The 16,504-nt window shown below is 34.4% G+C and overlaps 1 protein-coding gene across 12 annotated transcripts in view; it reads right to left on the minus strand.

Annotated features, from left to right (window-relative positions):
• Window positions 1–16,504, minus strand: part of large2 (LARGE xylosyl- and glucuronyltransferase 2) — a 132,940-nt gene that overhangs the window by 18,402 nt on the left and 98,034 nt on the right. For all 12 annotated transcript variants that reach the window (XM_051134865.1, XM_051134863.1, XM_051134864.1 and 9 more), the window contains one exon: window positions 1,544–1,732. In XM_051134865.1, the coding sequence (XP_050990822.1) occupies window positions 1,544–1,643 (100 nt within the window). In that variant the 5' untranslated portion in view covers window positions 1,644–1,732. The remainder of the gene's footprint in view (window positions 1–1,543; window positions 1,733–16,504) is intronic.

Below are 16,504 nucleotides of genomic sequence, written 5' to 3' on the forward strand. Positions count from 1 at the left end.
TTAGAGAAGTCCACTTCCAGAACAAAAATTGACAGATAATGTACTCACCCCTTGTCATCCAAGATGTTCATGTCTTTCTTTCTTCAGTCATAAAAGAAATTATATTTTTTGAGGAATAAATTTCAGGATTTTTCTCCATATAATGGACTGATATGGTGCCCTGATTTTGAACTTCCAAAATGCAGTTTAAATGCGGCTTCAAACGATCCCAAATGCGGTTGTAAACGATCCCAGCCGAGAAAGAAGGGTCTTATCCAGTGAAACAATCGGTTATTTTCACAAAAATAATACAATTTATATACTTTTTAATGTCAAACGCTCATCTTGTCTCACTCTGCCTGAACTGTTTTTTTTTTCCGGTTCATGACAGTTAGGGTATGTTGAAAAATTCCCATCTCATGTTGTCCTCAACTTCAAAATCGCCCTATGTTGCTGTTTTACCTTTTTTGTTAAGGGTGTTTGATCTTCTTTGTATGTTCACTTTGCAAAGACTGGGTCGGTACTTCTGCAGCGATGTAGGATGATTTTGAAATGTTTTTTGAAGCTGAGGGAGAAAATACGATTGGCCTGAGGCAGAATACACAGAGTTCAGGGAGAACAAGACAAGATGAGCATTAGATTAAAAAGTATTTAAATTTTATTTTTTTAATGAAAATAACCGATCATTTCGCTAGATAAGACCCTTCTTCCTTGGCTGGGATCATTTATAACCGCATTTGGGATCGTTTGAAGCAGCATTTAAACTGCATTTTGAAAATTCAAACTCGGGGCACCATATCAGTCCATTACATGGAGAAAAATCCTGAAATTTTAACTCAAAAAACATAATTTCTTTATGGCTGAAGAAAAAAAAAGACATGAACATCTTGGATGACAAGGGGATGAGTACATTATCTGTAAATTTTTTTTCTGGAAGTGGACTTCTCCTTTAAACATTCGTTTAACTTGATATGGTACAGTTCGGCAGAATGTATTAACACTTCAAGAATCAAGCTTTAAAAAAAACACCTTTCCAACGCAACCAATGCAAAAGTGCAGAAAATACATCTCTGGCTTTTTTTCTAAAGGAAACGACAATGCTTCTCTTAAACTCTTTCAGTCTTTTGAATACTGATGATGCTCTGAACTGATTATCAGAACTGATGCTCAGACAATCTCTCCTTCTGTGTGCTGCATAGGCCTATGTGTGCATTTCTCATGATAGGGATGGATATGTTCACCACCAGATAGAGAGTGAGAGAATGCACTTTTATAATGATTAACTTTCTAAGATCTGGCTGCAGATCAGCTGTGTTATCAGCACTCCACAGCGTTATTGTGCGTCTCTGAGGATGACAGACCCATCAGATGAGGATTTTAGCGCACAGACCGAGATAAGACTCTGACTGACAGTTTTAACACCCAAGTCACCCCAGCTTAAAAGGAAAACTCTTTGTCGGTCCAGCCTACATCAGAAAACAGAAAAATAGGCCAGTGTCTGTCTCACAGAGATCGTTTCTTTCCATAAATCTAAAGATCTGACGATAAGTGCCTCGATACTCACTTTCCGAGTTCCCCACGAGCAGGTAAAGCCAGGTGAACAGGATGACGAAACTCAGAGACACCACCAGCAACTTCAGCTTCCCTCGACAGGGGCAGAGCATCCTGGGATTGTGGAGGACTGGGAAGGGGAGGGGATGGAGCGATCAGGTTGGACTTGCTCTAACGCTGGTCTCCTGCAGCATCCTCTCTTCTGGAGGAGAGAAAGAGGAAGAGGTATTTTTGTTAGTAATGCACAGGCCCATCGAGAATCTAAAGCGTCATACAACTGAAACAGCTGTCATTCACAGAGCTCTGCACTTCCACTACTCCATGCAGGTTTGTTTGTTCATTTTTTTGGAATAGCATGCAAAAAATGTCTCCACTGCCTGACAGATATCATTGACATAGTTGTCATGTGAATGTGACACCCCTAGACTCTGTAAATAAAAAGAAAATTAAGAAACACCCTCTTTCCGTCAGTCTTTTTTTGGTTGGTATTATGAAACTTTAGTTAGCAGTGGCGAATCCAAGGGGGGGTTTACATGTAGCACAAAATGATATTTTACGGTTTCACCCAACTGTGACTCAATTATTTTTACTAACTAAAATTTAATAGCTTTTCCTCACACTGAGAAATAGAGCATACAAAGTGTCAAATGTGAATTAAAATCAAAATACTTTCAAACACTTCCAATTTGAAGTACAGTAATTAAGATGTTTTAAAATGATTTTGGAAAAGGTTTGAAAGAGGATGCATGCCAAGGCTGCATTTATTTGATTGAAAATACAGCAAAATAGTAATATTTACTTTTAAAACAACTATTTTCTTTTCTTTTAAAATGTAATTTTTTTCTAGCAATAACAAAGCTGTATTTTCAACATCATTACTTCAGTCTTTAGTGTCACATGATCCTTCAGAAATCATTACAATATGGCTGATTTGGTGCTCAATTATTAATAATAAATAATCTATATCTATATCTATCTATCTATCTATCTATCTATATATATATATATATATTTTTTTTTTTTTTTTTTTTGTTTGTTTGTTTGTTTGTTTTTTTTTTGTTTTTTTTCCAGGATTCTTTGATGAATAAAAAACTGAGGAACAGCAATGATGGTTTCCACAAAAATAAATAAATAAATAAATAAATAAATAGATAAAAAAGCACTGATAATAATAACTACTGTTTCTTGAGCAACAAATAATATTTATAAATATTAAAAAATAATCTTAATAATAATTATGCCAGACTTTTAACAGTAGTGTAGTAGTGTACATTTCCCATAAATGTACCTGTATTTATGCAGGAATTAAAATGTAAATAGCATACATATTTTACAACGCATTTTACAAAAATAAATAAATAAATAAATACAAATAATAATAATATATATATATATATATATATATATATACATACAGCTATGTCATGTGAATGTGACACCCCTTTAAAAAAAAAAAAAAAATATATATATATATATATATATATATATATATTGTTTTTGTTTTGTTTTTCCCTCTCAGGTAACTTAAATCATTTGCTTCATGTGGTGGCATCTAATTAATAACTGATTCAGAAATGTAATTTAATGTCACTATATTCACTGTAACCAATTAGAATTTTTTATTGGTTAGATAAAGTAGATCTTTGAAACTATTAAGCTGCAGTGTGTAATTCTTCACTACTGTCACTTAACTGAAAAAAAGACAATTCCCTATCTGCCATTTTTCAAAAAACAAACAAACAAACAAACAACAACAGTCTTGAGTCTTGTTGCTATGTTGGGCTGGTCAGTGTTCTTAAACAAACTGATTGTACTGCAGAGTTGACTTAATTACACTGAATACATCTATAAATCTATTAATAAAACTATGAATGATTGTAATAATTGTCTCTTTAAATTAAGATGCAAAAGAAGAAATCATTTTACTATCAAAAGAATAACATACTGCACCCTTAAATAATTTCATTATATCATGAGCTACCAATACGAGTGCAATACTCTCAGCTCATTTTATCTTATTTAAAACCATTCCACAAAATGAATGCCTAAAGTCAGTGCAGAAAATGACAATACATCACTGAAAATTCACAGGTACGGCTTTCATTAAAGCTTCTCAAACAAATAATGCATTTCAGCCACCCTATAAAAGCTTCAGTGCAGCTAGATAGATATTGCAGATATTGGTATAATAATAAATATTGATCTGATGTTGTTTTTCCATCTTTGTACAGCTTTGTGTCTGCATTAAAAGCATTACAGGGCTCCGACCTCACTAAACTGCTGGCTTTTGGCTGTCCAGGGTAACTCTCTGTAAGCCTCTCTGCACGCCACTTTACGGCACGCATTCATGTCTGTTTACGCCACGTGGACTACACGACAGCCATTGTTGTTTACAACACTCTTAATTAAAGAGCGAGCCGTGGGAGGCTCTCCATCACCCCAGCAGACGCAGATTAACGACAGAAAAAAAGAGAAAGAAGGCGAGGGAGTGGGAGAAAGAAGACAGTAGAGAGAGAAAATAGTCTTTGCTTTATTGTGAGCTTAATTAATCATGCTTCTATATAATTAGACATGCCTTCAGGAAGAAAGATTGCATGCTGACAATAAATAAACTATATATATATATATATATATATAAAATATTATTATTATAATTTTTTTTTTTTAATTTATTTATTTATTTTTTCAGAGAGTGTGCTGTTTTGAGATTATTAGCTCTTGCCTACTGGGAATTCGGAGGTTCACTCAAGTGACTGCTTCACTCACACAACTGCATTTCTGGGCTTTTTTTCTAGGCTTTTCATTATCTATTTGCATGTTTGGTTTTATTTTGAATGCCATACTGTGCACGACATGCCATTATGACACCATTAAATAAATAAAAAATAAATAATCATACATATTATATTCATATTATTAAATATTATATATATACACACACACACTGCATTTAATATATTACGTATAGAAGCTTTGTGATTAATAAATTCTAGAGTACACCGAAATGATACCCTAAAATGGTTACATCTAAATTAACTGGGTTTATTATAGTTAAAAATATTATTTAACATCATTTAACAAAATTACATACATTGATTTATACCAACAACACTACTTTTTATGCGTTAAATGAGGTGAAAATAGGTAAAAACTGCAGGACGGCACTTTACAGTATACAGTATATATGTGACCGTGGACCACAAAACCTTAAGTCTTAAGTAGCATGGGTATATTTGTAGCAAGAATACACTGTATGGGTCAAAATTAAAGATTTTTCTTTTAATGCCAAAAATCATTAGGATATAAAGATCATGTTCCATGAAGATGTTTTGTAAATTTCCTACCATAAATATTTAAAACATAATTTTTGATTAGTAATATGCATTGCTAGGAACTTCATTCGGACAACCTTAAAGGCGATTTTCCCAATGTTTTGATTCAGATTCCAGATTTTCAAATAGTTGTATCTTGGCCAGATATTGTCCTAACAAAACAAACATCATTCGGAAGCTTATTTATTCAGCTTTCAGATGATGTATAAATCTTAGTTTCATAAAATTGACCCTTATGACTGGTTTTGTAGGGCAAATATATATATATGCAATAATGCTAAAATTTACTCTAACAATGTAGCACTAAGAGAAAACAGGAAAAAAAAAAAAAAAAAAAAAGCATGTGGTTCACTTAGAAACATTGAAGCAAGCAAGTAGACCTTAATACTTGGTACATCATACACAATGACGGTAACAATCAGTTGAAAGAATGGGTCATTTTGACTAGAAAATTAACTCCAGATGTCACAAAACAGCAAGTTACTAAACCTAACAAAAAAGCAACCATAAAACCGTGTAAATACAACTGGAAAACAGTGAAAAATTTAACCTTTTTAATTATTCATGCCCCAGTGCCTGATGGGAAAAAATGGGATCATAACTTTGATATTTACATAAAGAATCCTTGTAAAAATAACAAACAGTTCCAAGTAAAATATACTTTTAAGTTCAAACTTTAATTACTACAAACTTTAATTGAGTACCAATATGTGACCCTGGACCACAAAGCCAGTCATAAGTGTAAATTTCTCAAAATTGAGATTTATACATCATCTGACTAAATAAGCTCCCCATTGATGTATGGTTTGTTAGGAAAGGACAATATTTGGCAGAGATACAACTATTTGAAAATCTGCAATCTGAGGGTGCAAAAAAATCTAAATACTGAGAAAATCGCCTTTAAAGTTGACCAAATGAAGTTCACAGCAATGCATATTACTAATCAAAAATTAAGTTTTTATATATTTATGGTGGGAAATTTACAAAATATCTTCATGGAACATGATCTTTACTTAATGTCCTAATGATTTTTGGCATAAAAGAAAAATCTATAAATTTGACCCATCCAATATATTTTTGGCTATTGCTAGAAATATACACATGCAACATAAGACTGGTTTTGTGGTCCAGGGTCACATATAAACATTTTTTAATTCTTGCCTGGACTAAATTATTTAATATAGAAAATACATTTGTTTTTATGTAGTATTTGCTTCACCACAAAATCATTTTTATAAGTGTTGAAGCGCTGGTATGTGAGACTGTTCAAGAGCCACAAGAAAACATTGCAGCGAAGATTCAGCATGATTTTAAAAACAAGATCGCAGCTTATTAACAGAAACAAATGTCACATATGTTTCATCTGCATCAGGTACATCCTTGCCAGACATTTCAAAAAAGTGATGGGGACAGTATCAACCATTGAAAAACGTGGTCCCACCTGTAAATTACTCCGAAACTGGCCTTCAAATGATAATTTAGCCAAAGATTCTAATTTGTCAAAATGTTTAAATATATGTAAACATATGTTTTAGGCTTCATAAAAATGCTAGCCTTAAAAACTTAGCCAGAAAAATCGGCCATATTTCAAAATCTTAATTTCTAGCACAGAACTAAACAATACAAAAGCCAAAAAGAAAGACACGACATACATGTTTGAAATGATCTGACAGAATGAACTAACCCTTTAATCAGTGACTGCTAGTGTCAACAACTGCTTTTCTGTATTACACACAACCCATTTTAATGCTAGTGGAAAGTGACTGCAGTCGGTGTGTTTGTTTGTATGTGTGTGTTTTGTTTGTCTCTGAGCTTGTGTTGAGCTGTCCTGTGTGGTCGCCACTGAAACTGTTTGATAAATTATGTCCTTCTACGTCTGACTCTGCTGACACCAGCCTTTGTTTGTTTGTTAGTCGTCTCTTATGTGTGGCTTTCACTCAAGGCCATCCTGAGCTCTCTACCACTCGTTACCAGATTACATCCGCCCACAAACACACACACACACACTTGCCACGACTGCAAAACCATCTCTCAAACTTTAGGGATGATTGCCAAGTATGTGCGGCTGGTGGGAAAAAAGAGAGAAGAAAAGATGTGGAACGATTTCATGTGAACTACAAATGTGAGTCAGGATTTAGTCTCCTCGTCTTGAGTCTGAAAGACACTATATGAGTTAGAATAAAGCATAAACGAACTTGGTGGGTCTCTATAAAGAGAGTGCAGTCCTGTAGACACATAGTCGACCTTCATTAATGGACCTTGTGAAATGTAACCTCAAACAATTAACCCACAGAAGAGGCAGCCGTTTCTGGAGTGCATTGCACAGTCTTTGTAAAACCAACAACACTGCTAAAAACTTCTCTTCATTACACAGACAAAATTCACACTGACAGGGACACAAAGAGGTTAACTAGAAAAAAAATTACTGGCTGTCTCCTTCACTCGTACATAATGTTTAACTCAGTCACCCATAATTGACCAATGGTGCAATGTGGCTCTTTCAGTCTTTTTTAAACTTGTGTTATCATCCATCATAAATCTCCATGGGTCAATTACGTGACTCCTCAGATGTACTACTTTATTTATTTATTTATTTATTTATTTAAAAAAGCTATTCATACAGGCAATGAATAACACATCTTGTATATTCAGTATCAATTTCCATGAAATTATATTTAAAGAAAGACATCTAAGTACTAGTACTACTTCAATATTAGTATTTTTTTTTCATAACAATTTTTGAAGGAGCACTTTTGAGCATTAAATATGGCATATTTTGCTGTCATATGACAAGAAAACCATAAAACCTTTTTTTTATTATTTGCAAGGGCCTGTACAGACCCTTACAGTGTGCCATTGTCATTAAATATATTAAAAATGTCAGATTAATTTATGAAATAATAATAATAATAATAATTATTATTATTATTATTATAATTTCACTTTATTTAAAGACATTTTCAAAATATAAAAATATATTAAAGAATAATGAATAATGTATACATCCAATAAAAATGTAAGTACAGTTTTTACTTATTTGTACTTGATGGTTGCATCTTTACATTATAAATAAAGATTGTTTTTTTTTTTAAGTCAGAATATTTTCAAAGACATATCTATCCAACATCACCAAGATTACATTTCAAAAACTTTGTCACATACACATGGCCTTGAGCTGCAGCAACAACATCATAAAAGACACCAATGGTTAATAATTACTTGTATTAATGGTTAAATTCAGAATAAAATATTTGTATAGATGATTAACCTGATGGCTGTGGACAGCAACATGGCATATTAATATGTTAATACAGAACATGCACCCAGGTGGGCATAAATCAACTATTTTACAACGCTTAGAATCCTGCTCATCCATTTACATATACCAGCCTTTTAAGCTTACTTTACTTTTCTTCTTATTACATCAGACATCTGTATTTGTCATTGACTTTATTTACAAAGGAACACCAGACTAAAAGAAGGTGATTGCAATCCCACAACGCCCTGACAAAAACTGTTAAATCTGGATTATTGCGGGCGCACACACAGGCTAAACTCTGATACAAAATCAGGCCTATTTTCTGCTGTTTCCTGCTTCATGAACATCATTAAGATGTGATCGAACGCATCTACCTGAACTCACAGCTAATTACATTTAAATCTTTTCCTCTCACTGAACTCCCTTCTCCTTGTCTCTTGTGATTTCAGACTTCACAGGCCTCCCGGTGGTGGACGTCCAGCACTAAAGGTCAGCTAGTTGTAAATTCAAACGGCCAGGTTACCACTATGTGCCCCCTTGCAGTTAGAGAACGTCTTTCAACTGCTGCCAGCACCGGAGTCATCCGAACACAGTTAATTACCCCTCTCACCCTCATTACACCAAACTGGCTCTGAACTGGAAATAACACATATGGTAAATCAATGGAAATGCTTTGGAATACACTCTTAAAAATAAAGGCTCCAAATGGGTTTTTTCTTGCATTGATGCCATAGAAGAACCATTTTTGGTTCCCCAAAGAACCTTTCAGTGAACAGTTCTTAAAAGAACCATTTTGAAGAGCATTTTAAAAAGTCTAAAGAACCTTTTTCCACTATAAAGAAAGGTTCCATGGATGTTCATGATTCTTCATGAAACCATGGATGCCAATAAAGAATTATTTTATTTTAGAATAAAATTTGAGAATACATTTTTAAGAACTTTTAGAATAATAATTTTTAAGACAGCAGTGTTAAAATAAAAGTTTCAAAAAGAAAACCTAACATAGCAATGCCACAGAATTGTATATCTTTTTTTTTTCACTTTAAGGAATCTTTTGTAGAATGGAAAATTCCATGGATGTTGAAGGTTCTTCATGGAACCACTGATTCCAGGAATGTACCTTTAATTTTTAAGAGTGTATTATACTGTATATTAAATATTACATATTATATTAAATGTAACACTAATATGTGATCCTGGACCACAAACCAGTCATTTTTTACCCTAATTTTTTGTCCCTAACCTAACCCTAACCCTAACCCTAACATCATCTGAAAGCTGATGTATGATATATAAGCTGATTTATAAATTTTTCTATTAATGTATTGTTTGTTAGGATAGGATAATATTTGGCTAAGACACAACTATTTGTAAATTAGGAATCTGAGGGTGCAAAAAATCAAAATAGTGAGAAAATCATCTTTAAAGTTGTCAAAATGAAGTTTTTAGCAATGCATATAACTAATCGAAAATTAGGTTTTGATATATTTACGGTAGGGTTACAAAATATTTACAAAATATCTTCATGGAACATGATCTTTACAATGTATTTTTGGCTATTGCTACAAATATACCTGTGCTACTTAAGACTGGTTTTGTGGTCCAGGGTCACATATAATGTATATTAAATACGTTCAATTTAACTTAAAAAGTTACATTAAAAAAAGTTTTTACTTAAAAATAGTGTGAGATTCAACGCAACAACGAGTAATGTTCATTTGAGTCATCCCTCCCAGGAATTTTGATGATTCATTGCATTATTACTAGATAATCATTCTTTAAAAAAAATGATAAAGACTGCACTCACAAGGAGGAATTTCTAGCTAATAAAACATTTTAGAGCTGAGCATAACTTTTTGTGTGTATTTTATGTTAAAATACATTTAAAATAATTTTCTCTATATTACACATGGTGCAGAAATGACTCCTTTTGCCTTATATTTAGGGTTCTTCCATAAGAATCCCAATATAACACCTCATAAATCTTTTCTTTTTTAAAATCTAACTTTCCCATCTAACTTCTCCCTTTCATGTGCAATAGATGAAAATATCCTGACTTGTTTACTGAAGTGTAATAGATGTGACATCTGTTTTTGAGGACCCAGGAGGGGGAAAGTCTCCTCTGTTTGAATTGGCACAGGTAAGCTGAAACCTGCCTTTTCGATAGCTGGCAGTCTGATCAGCAGCACATAAATTTCTCTGTTCATATCTCTCATCTACTGCTTATTAATATTCTCTGAATAGAGAGAGTAAGGAGAAACCACAGACGACACAACATCACCTCAGGGCTCATTTCTAACGCTTATGGGAGTAGAGCAACGCAAATGCTTTAGAGCTGAGGTCACATTGGGTTTCTCACTTTTGTGTCTTACATTACAAAACCTGCCTATTCTTGCTCAGACTCGACACTAAAACGCCACCTCAGCCAAATCAGTCTTGCCCGGCCAATCTTTCCAAACAGGAAATGCATGCATTTTATGGCTTCAGTTTAAGATGCTTTTTAATAGGTCACTTTGCAAAGGATCTTTATGGCACAGGCCTTTTAAGAGGTGAAAGGCCTCCACCCAAATCCATTAAAAGAGAGACTGAGCGATGCTAAAAGTAAAAAAGGAAACAAAGCATGTTAGAGAAAAGGAGCGAGCCGGGTCAAGGTGGGATAGCTGGCAGCTTTCATAAGGATCTTTAGCTGAACAAGCAACGGGCCTCGCAAGCCTGCTCTACAGGGACAGGTGCCCTAGTAAAACAGGAATTACTGAGGTTGTGTAGTGAAGGGAGGTGAAATACTATACATAACACTCAGCCCCCGCTGGCTTTTATAGCCTACATACTCATCTCATCTGCAGTAGGGCAGCACGCATTAAAACAGTGAGCGCCTTTTAGTGCACTCCAGTATTGATCAGAGTGAACAAACTGTCCATATGCCCCTTCTTATCTGAACATTACACTTATCAACCTATAGAAGTTCGATGAGTGTGTAAAAGGACACATCGGCAGTACTGGAACAGCTCACATACCTCTATACATCCATTTAAATGCTTATTCTGTAGAAAATGCAGAAAGGTACATAAAATAGTGTTTTGTAGTGGTTACAGAGCAGGGTAACCCCTGCGTTCAAATGATTAAATAAAAAATTCAGATTCATCCAGTAATGAAACAACTCTTATTGAATTCAGTTAAATGATTCATAAATAGTGATTCTTTTTAGAGCATTCAATGAATTATTCACTTAAATGATTCTTTTAAAAAGACAGGTTCATTCAGTAACAAAGCTTCTCATCTGTGTGTTTGTTTTTATAGATTATTTGCTTCATTTTCAATTATTTTTGGTTGCCGATGTTAAGTAAAGTATAAAAAAATAAGTTACTCAGTATTAACTATATTAACTGTATTACAGCAATAAAATTAGGGCTTCCCCCCTAATAGTGGACGAGAAGAGGCTTGGTCGACCAAAGTTTTATTAGTCGCTTAGTCACAGGAAAAAAAAAATCAATAGGAAGTGGCGAAGTCAAGCAGTCCATGATGGACAGATTGTTAATGGCTGTGTTGCCAAGTCTGCAGTTTTCCTGTGGAACTGGGCTACTTTAGCACTGTTCCCATGGGTTGTTTTTCATATCCACTGTTTAAGCGACCCCAATAACGTCATATTTAGCTCCTGGAATGCAAGTTTCGCAGGGGAACCCCGACAAAAAAAAAATGTGTATTTTACGCAGTTTTTAATGAGGGACCCCGCCTCGATATGAGATCGGGCTAGTTTTGAGAAACAATTGGGCGGGTTTTGTTGTTAAAACCCTGGCAATCTTGGTTAACGGCTGGTCTGTGTGGTAACATAGTACATCGGGCAGGACATCTAAATGCTCATCTCATTTCTCAACGCTATTCAAGTGTCTGTGTGGAGTGAGGAAGCTGAATGACAGATGGAGGTGCGGTCGTTTGCTTCGTTTTCTTTGGTTAAACAGATAAACATAATACATCTTTTGAATCTGTAAATCTCTACGTTTATTTGTGTGCACTCACAATAACAACGAAACATTGTGCTTCTGTAAAATAATGAAAGTAAACAGGATGCGCTTTCTGCCATCTTGAGCTTGAACTTGAGCATGAAACTCCGTGTATAGGCCTTACACACATGAAAAATATTGTATATCTATAGAGAGTGAAATGTCTACTTTCAAATGAACCAATTCAAACAGAAAACAAATATTCTTAAAATATGTAATGTGCATGAGTCAGAAAACAGCCGAAAAAGCCGAAAACTAAGAAAGTGCTAGTTTATCAATAAATATTAAAACGTTAATGCAGTCTCCTTGCTGTTTTCCCCAGACACATTCATAATAATTATATCTGCCGGTGCGCTATGGCATGCTTTATGGGTGCTTGAATGCTTATTAGGCTGTGTACGTAATTAAAGGCTCATTATTATTATTTATATGGTTTTACAACAAACATGCGACTAATAGTTGATCGACGCTTAAAATGAACAACTACTAGTTGACCAGAAAAATCTTTAGTTGATGGCAGCCCTAAATAAAAGACTTGCAATCAAGGTCACTTAAACTGCTGCTGTAGTGCACTTGATTAAAGCAATTGAAGTAACCTCATGTTACAGTGAGAATAGTCCTGTGACAACTGTATAAAACATCTGCTACATAATTTAGATGAATATTTCACCTATTCAGCTCTGTCTTTGTCATGTTCTATTGGTGGACAGCACAGGTGGGACCAGAGCTCCACTGCTGCTGTCTGTCACAGTATGATAATGGCATTAAAATGGAAGGGAATCTCTGTGGAGAAGGCCCGGAATTAAAGCGGTGTTACCCTTTTAAATGAGGGACATTGTAATCGTGAATATAATCAAGGGACAAGATCTCTTTGATTAAAGCACAATCACTACAGCACTGTCTAACTAGAAAGCTTTTCTCAGATTTTAATCAGGCAGTAAAACACTGCTTTCTAAAATACCTTGTTCATAAGGTTTCACAATATATTTGTACCATATGAGGTACTGGCTGATATTAGAGATTTTTTAATTTACAGGTATCAGTATTGGATTTTAGATCACCTTGCAACATCTAATAGTCACTTAAGGTTAATCTTAGAAAACATTAATAATATAATAATTGTTAAATAATTCCATCAAAATGACTAAAAATGTTTTATACTGTACATGACAATGTTATGATGCCTAAACAAATCAGTTCTCGTTGTTGCATTTTTAGACAAAAATAGTATAGTATAGTATAGTATAGTATAGTATAGCATAGTATAGTGTAGTATTTAGTTGTGTGTTTTTTTTGTTTTTTTTTTTTTGCATTGCAGTTGCATGATGGTAAACAGAGTAAATAAATAAATAAATAAATATATTTTTATTTTATGGAGTGCTGCAAAAATTGCATTAAACATGCCTCCAGCTACTATAAGTATTTCACAAAATGCATTCTTATTTGATACTGCCATAAATTATATTTGATAACCATAAAACAGCTGGTGGTCCCCACTGACTTCCACAGTGTAAAAAAAAAAAAAAAAAAAAAAAATATATATATATATATATATATATATATATATATATATACTATGGCCGTCAGTGGGGAACAGAAACTGTTGGGTTACCCACACTCTTCACAATATATTATTTTGTGTCCAACACAAGAAAGAGAGGTTTGTAACAACTTAAGGGTGAGTAAATGATGACAGAATATTTAATTTTGGTTGAATTATTAGCATTACTGATACAAAAAAAATAATAAAATTAGAATTATAATATAAATTAAGAAATTAAATAATAACAAATGTAAAAATTAAATGAAAAAAATAAGTGAGAAATGTTGCTTTGGTAATCAGTATATATAAGTAAATAAATAAATACTGGAAAATATAAAAAATAAGATAAAATGATACTAATATATACTAACAACATGCTAAGTATAAATGTTACAGTCACACAGGGTGCTAACTGTAGATTTAAACATGCTGGATAAATATACATTCGACTGTTGCATAGAGGCTGTGTTAGAAGTAGTAAAAATTCTATTTTGTTGCATTCCATCTAGCTGTTTTTGAACACAAAGGCCCTTAAGTGAGTTGCTGTCAAAGCAGAGTGTTTCAATCCATCACTTCTGAGGTTCTGTTTTGGTTAGAAGGCAGCTGACAGCAAGTATGTGTTGGACCGATTATTTGTATTTGTAAAATTAGTCGTATTGCCTCTTGTCTCTGAGCACAGATTTGTTGGATGCTAGCTTAATACAACACCACAAAACAGATACGAGCCAAGCGTCTGATCATTAGTGCCCCGAACTAACAACAGAAAATCTCTAGGCGTGTATGAACTTCAAAAGGTTTGAAGACTGAACCGCGCAGACCCAGGTTTGAAACGTCTCTTTCCATCTTTAAGCCACCAGAGGAGAACTGACAGCCATTAAGAACTTCTCTCCAGTGGCTTTGCAGCAAGGGATCGTGGGATATCACTCATAAAGTCTCAGTGTGCGAGTCCGTCCCCCCAGTCTGATACTCAGTGCGTTAGGGGGCTAATCTTCAAAAACACTGCTCTCTCCCTCCCTTGCTCAATCCCTCTCTTTCCGCTTAATATCTCCTCACATGCTGCAGTTGTTCCTTTGAGGCCTTAAAATCCAGCTAATCTTTCTCTCTTCCAAGCCAGGAAACCAAATCAGCTTCTATCTCTTAGTGTCTTATAGTCAAAAAATCCACAAAGCCTCAATCATGAATCCGTGTGTGTGAGCGTGAGAGAAAGATACAGATAAAGACAGAGTGATGGATGATAATGAGAAACAGAAAGCTGCCATCCATGAGACAACCAGTACTTTAAAAAGGGTTGGGCATGGTGCAGAGCAGAGCCTTCCAAACTTATTAGTCCTGTGGAGATGATTTTAAATCAGTGACAGAAACTTTAAAGATAGATAAAGGCAGCAACTCAATGCATTTAGGCATATAAACATGGTCAGGACAATCTGCTGAAGTTCAAAATGAGCATCAGAATGGGGAAGAAAGTTGATTTAAGTGACTTTGAACGTGGCATGGTTGCTGGTGCCAGACAGGCTGGGCCAAGTATTTCAGAAACTGCTGATCTACTGTAAACCCACAGCCATCTCTAGGGTTTACAGAGAATGGTTTGAAAAAAGAGAAAATATTTTGTGAGTAGCAGTTCTGTTGGCGAAAATGCCTTGCTGATGTCAGAGGTCAGAAGAATGGCCAGACCGGTTTGAGCTAATAAAAAGGCAACAGTAAGGCGCTATGATTTCCACAATGTGGAAAACGCTGAAAGAGTCACGGAATCCAGTCATAAAAACGGAATTTACAGTTTAACATAGAATGTCACAGAATTTTTCAAAGTTTAGACTCATTAATCAAAAGTAGGTCATTACACTTACATCAGATCACAACAAGGACTAGTATATGTAAATATTAAGCCACAAAAATAATTAAATATGAATCCTGCATATTCTGCATGTCTCCCGGTCTGAACGAATGAACGAACCACACAGAGGCTCAGTTTTGTTTACTACTCATTCTGAAGCGTGCTTGACGCTCGCGGTGATTTCAGTGTTTGCAGTCTCATTAAATGAAGACATAAATACATGAACAATATCTCCAGAACTGCTCTGAGAGTTTCATTTGAGTAAAACTAGCGTCATATCATATACACACAAAAATCTAAAGAAATTTACAAAAACCCGTCAGAATAAAAGTTTGGTTTAACTTGTACACATTGTGCCAGAAATACACATATTACTATTATTTAGTTGAATGTACGTGATACTACTACTAATGTTGAAAAAAATAATAAACTTTATTTTTAAGAAACAATCACACAATATTTCTTCCATGTTTAAATTTTGACCGTAAATCCCATTTATTTGCCAAAAAATAAAATGTGTTTAATTTTCATTTATGAAAGGGGTCATGGGATGCTAAGTTCACTTTTACATGTTGTTTGAGCATTAATGTGTGTTGGCAGTGTATGTACACATCTACCCTATAATGATAAAAATCCATGCAAAAAATTCAAAAATTCAAATCGAGCCATTCTCAGATGCCTGTCGTTGTGGCGTCACACTGACAGAGGCCGCTCCCACGATAGTTGATTGACATAAGCGTTTTACCTCAGATCAGCTGTAACAGTCCGCCCTGTAAGTTAGAATATCTCTGATTGAGCGATTGAGATGTTGTGTTGCTGGATGTAATAATGAATATAGTGGTCGTCATTTACTCCCGACATCTGAGCCGCTGAAGATGCAGTAGATTACGTTTGTTTGTGAAGGGAATGCGCCTCCCGATCTACATATATCCGTCTATGTTCACGCGAATCATTCATGATCCAGCTTCACTTACAGCAGAAGTGAGTATAAGGTTTTTTTTTTTATCAATC

The sequence above is a fragment of the Labeo rohita genome, chromosome 18, assembly GCF_022985175.1.
Source record: "Labeo rohita strain BAU-BD-2019 chromosome 18, IGBB_LRoh.1.0, whole genome shotgun sequence".
NCBI classification, from domain to species: domain Eukaryota; kingdom Metazoa; phylum Chordata; class Actinopteri; order Cypriniformes; family Cyprinidae; genus Labeo; species Labeo rohita.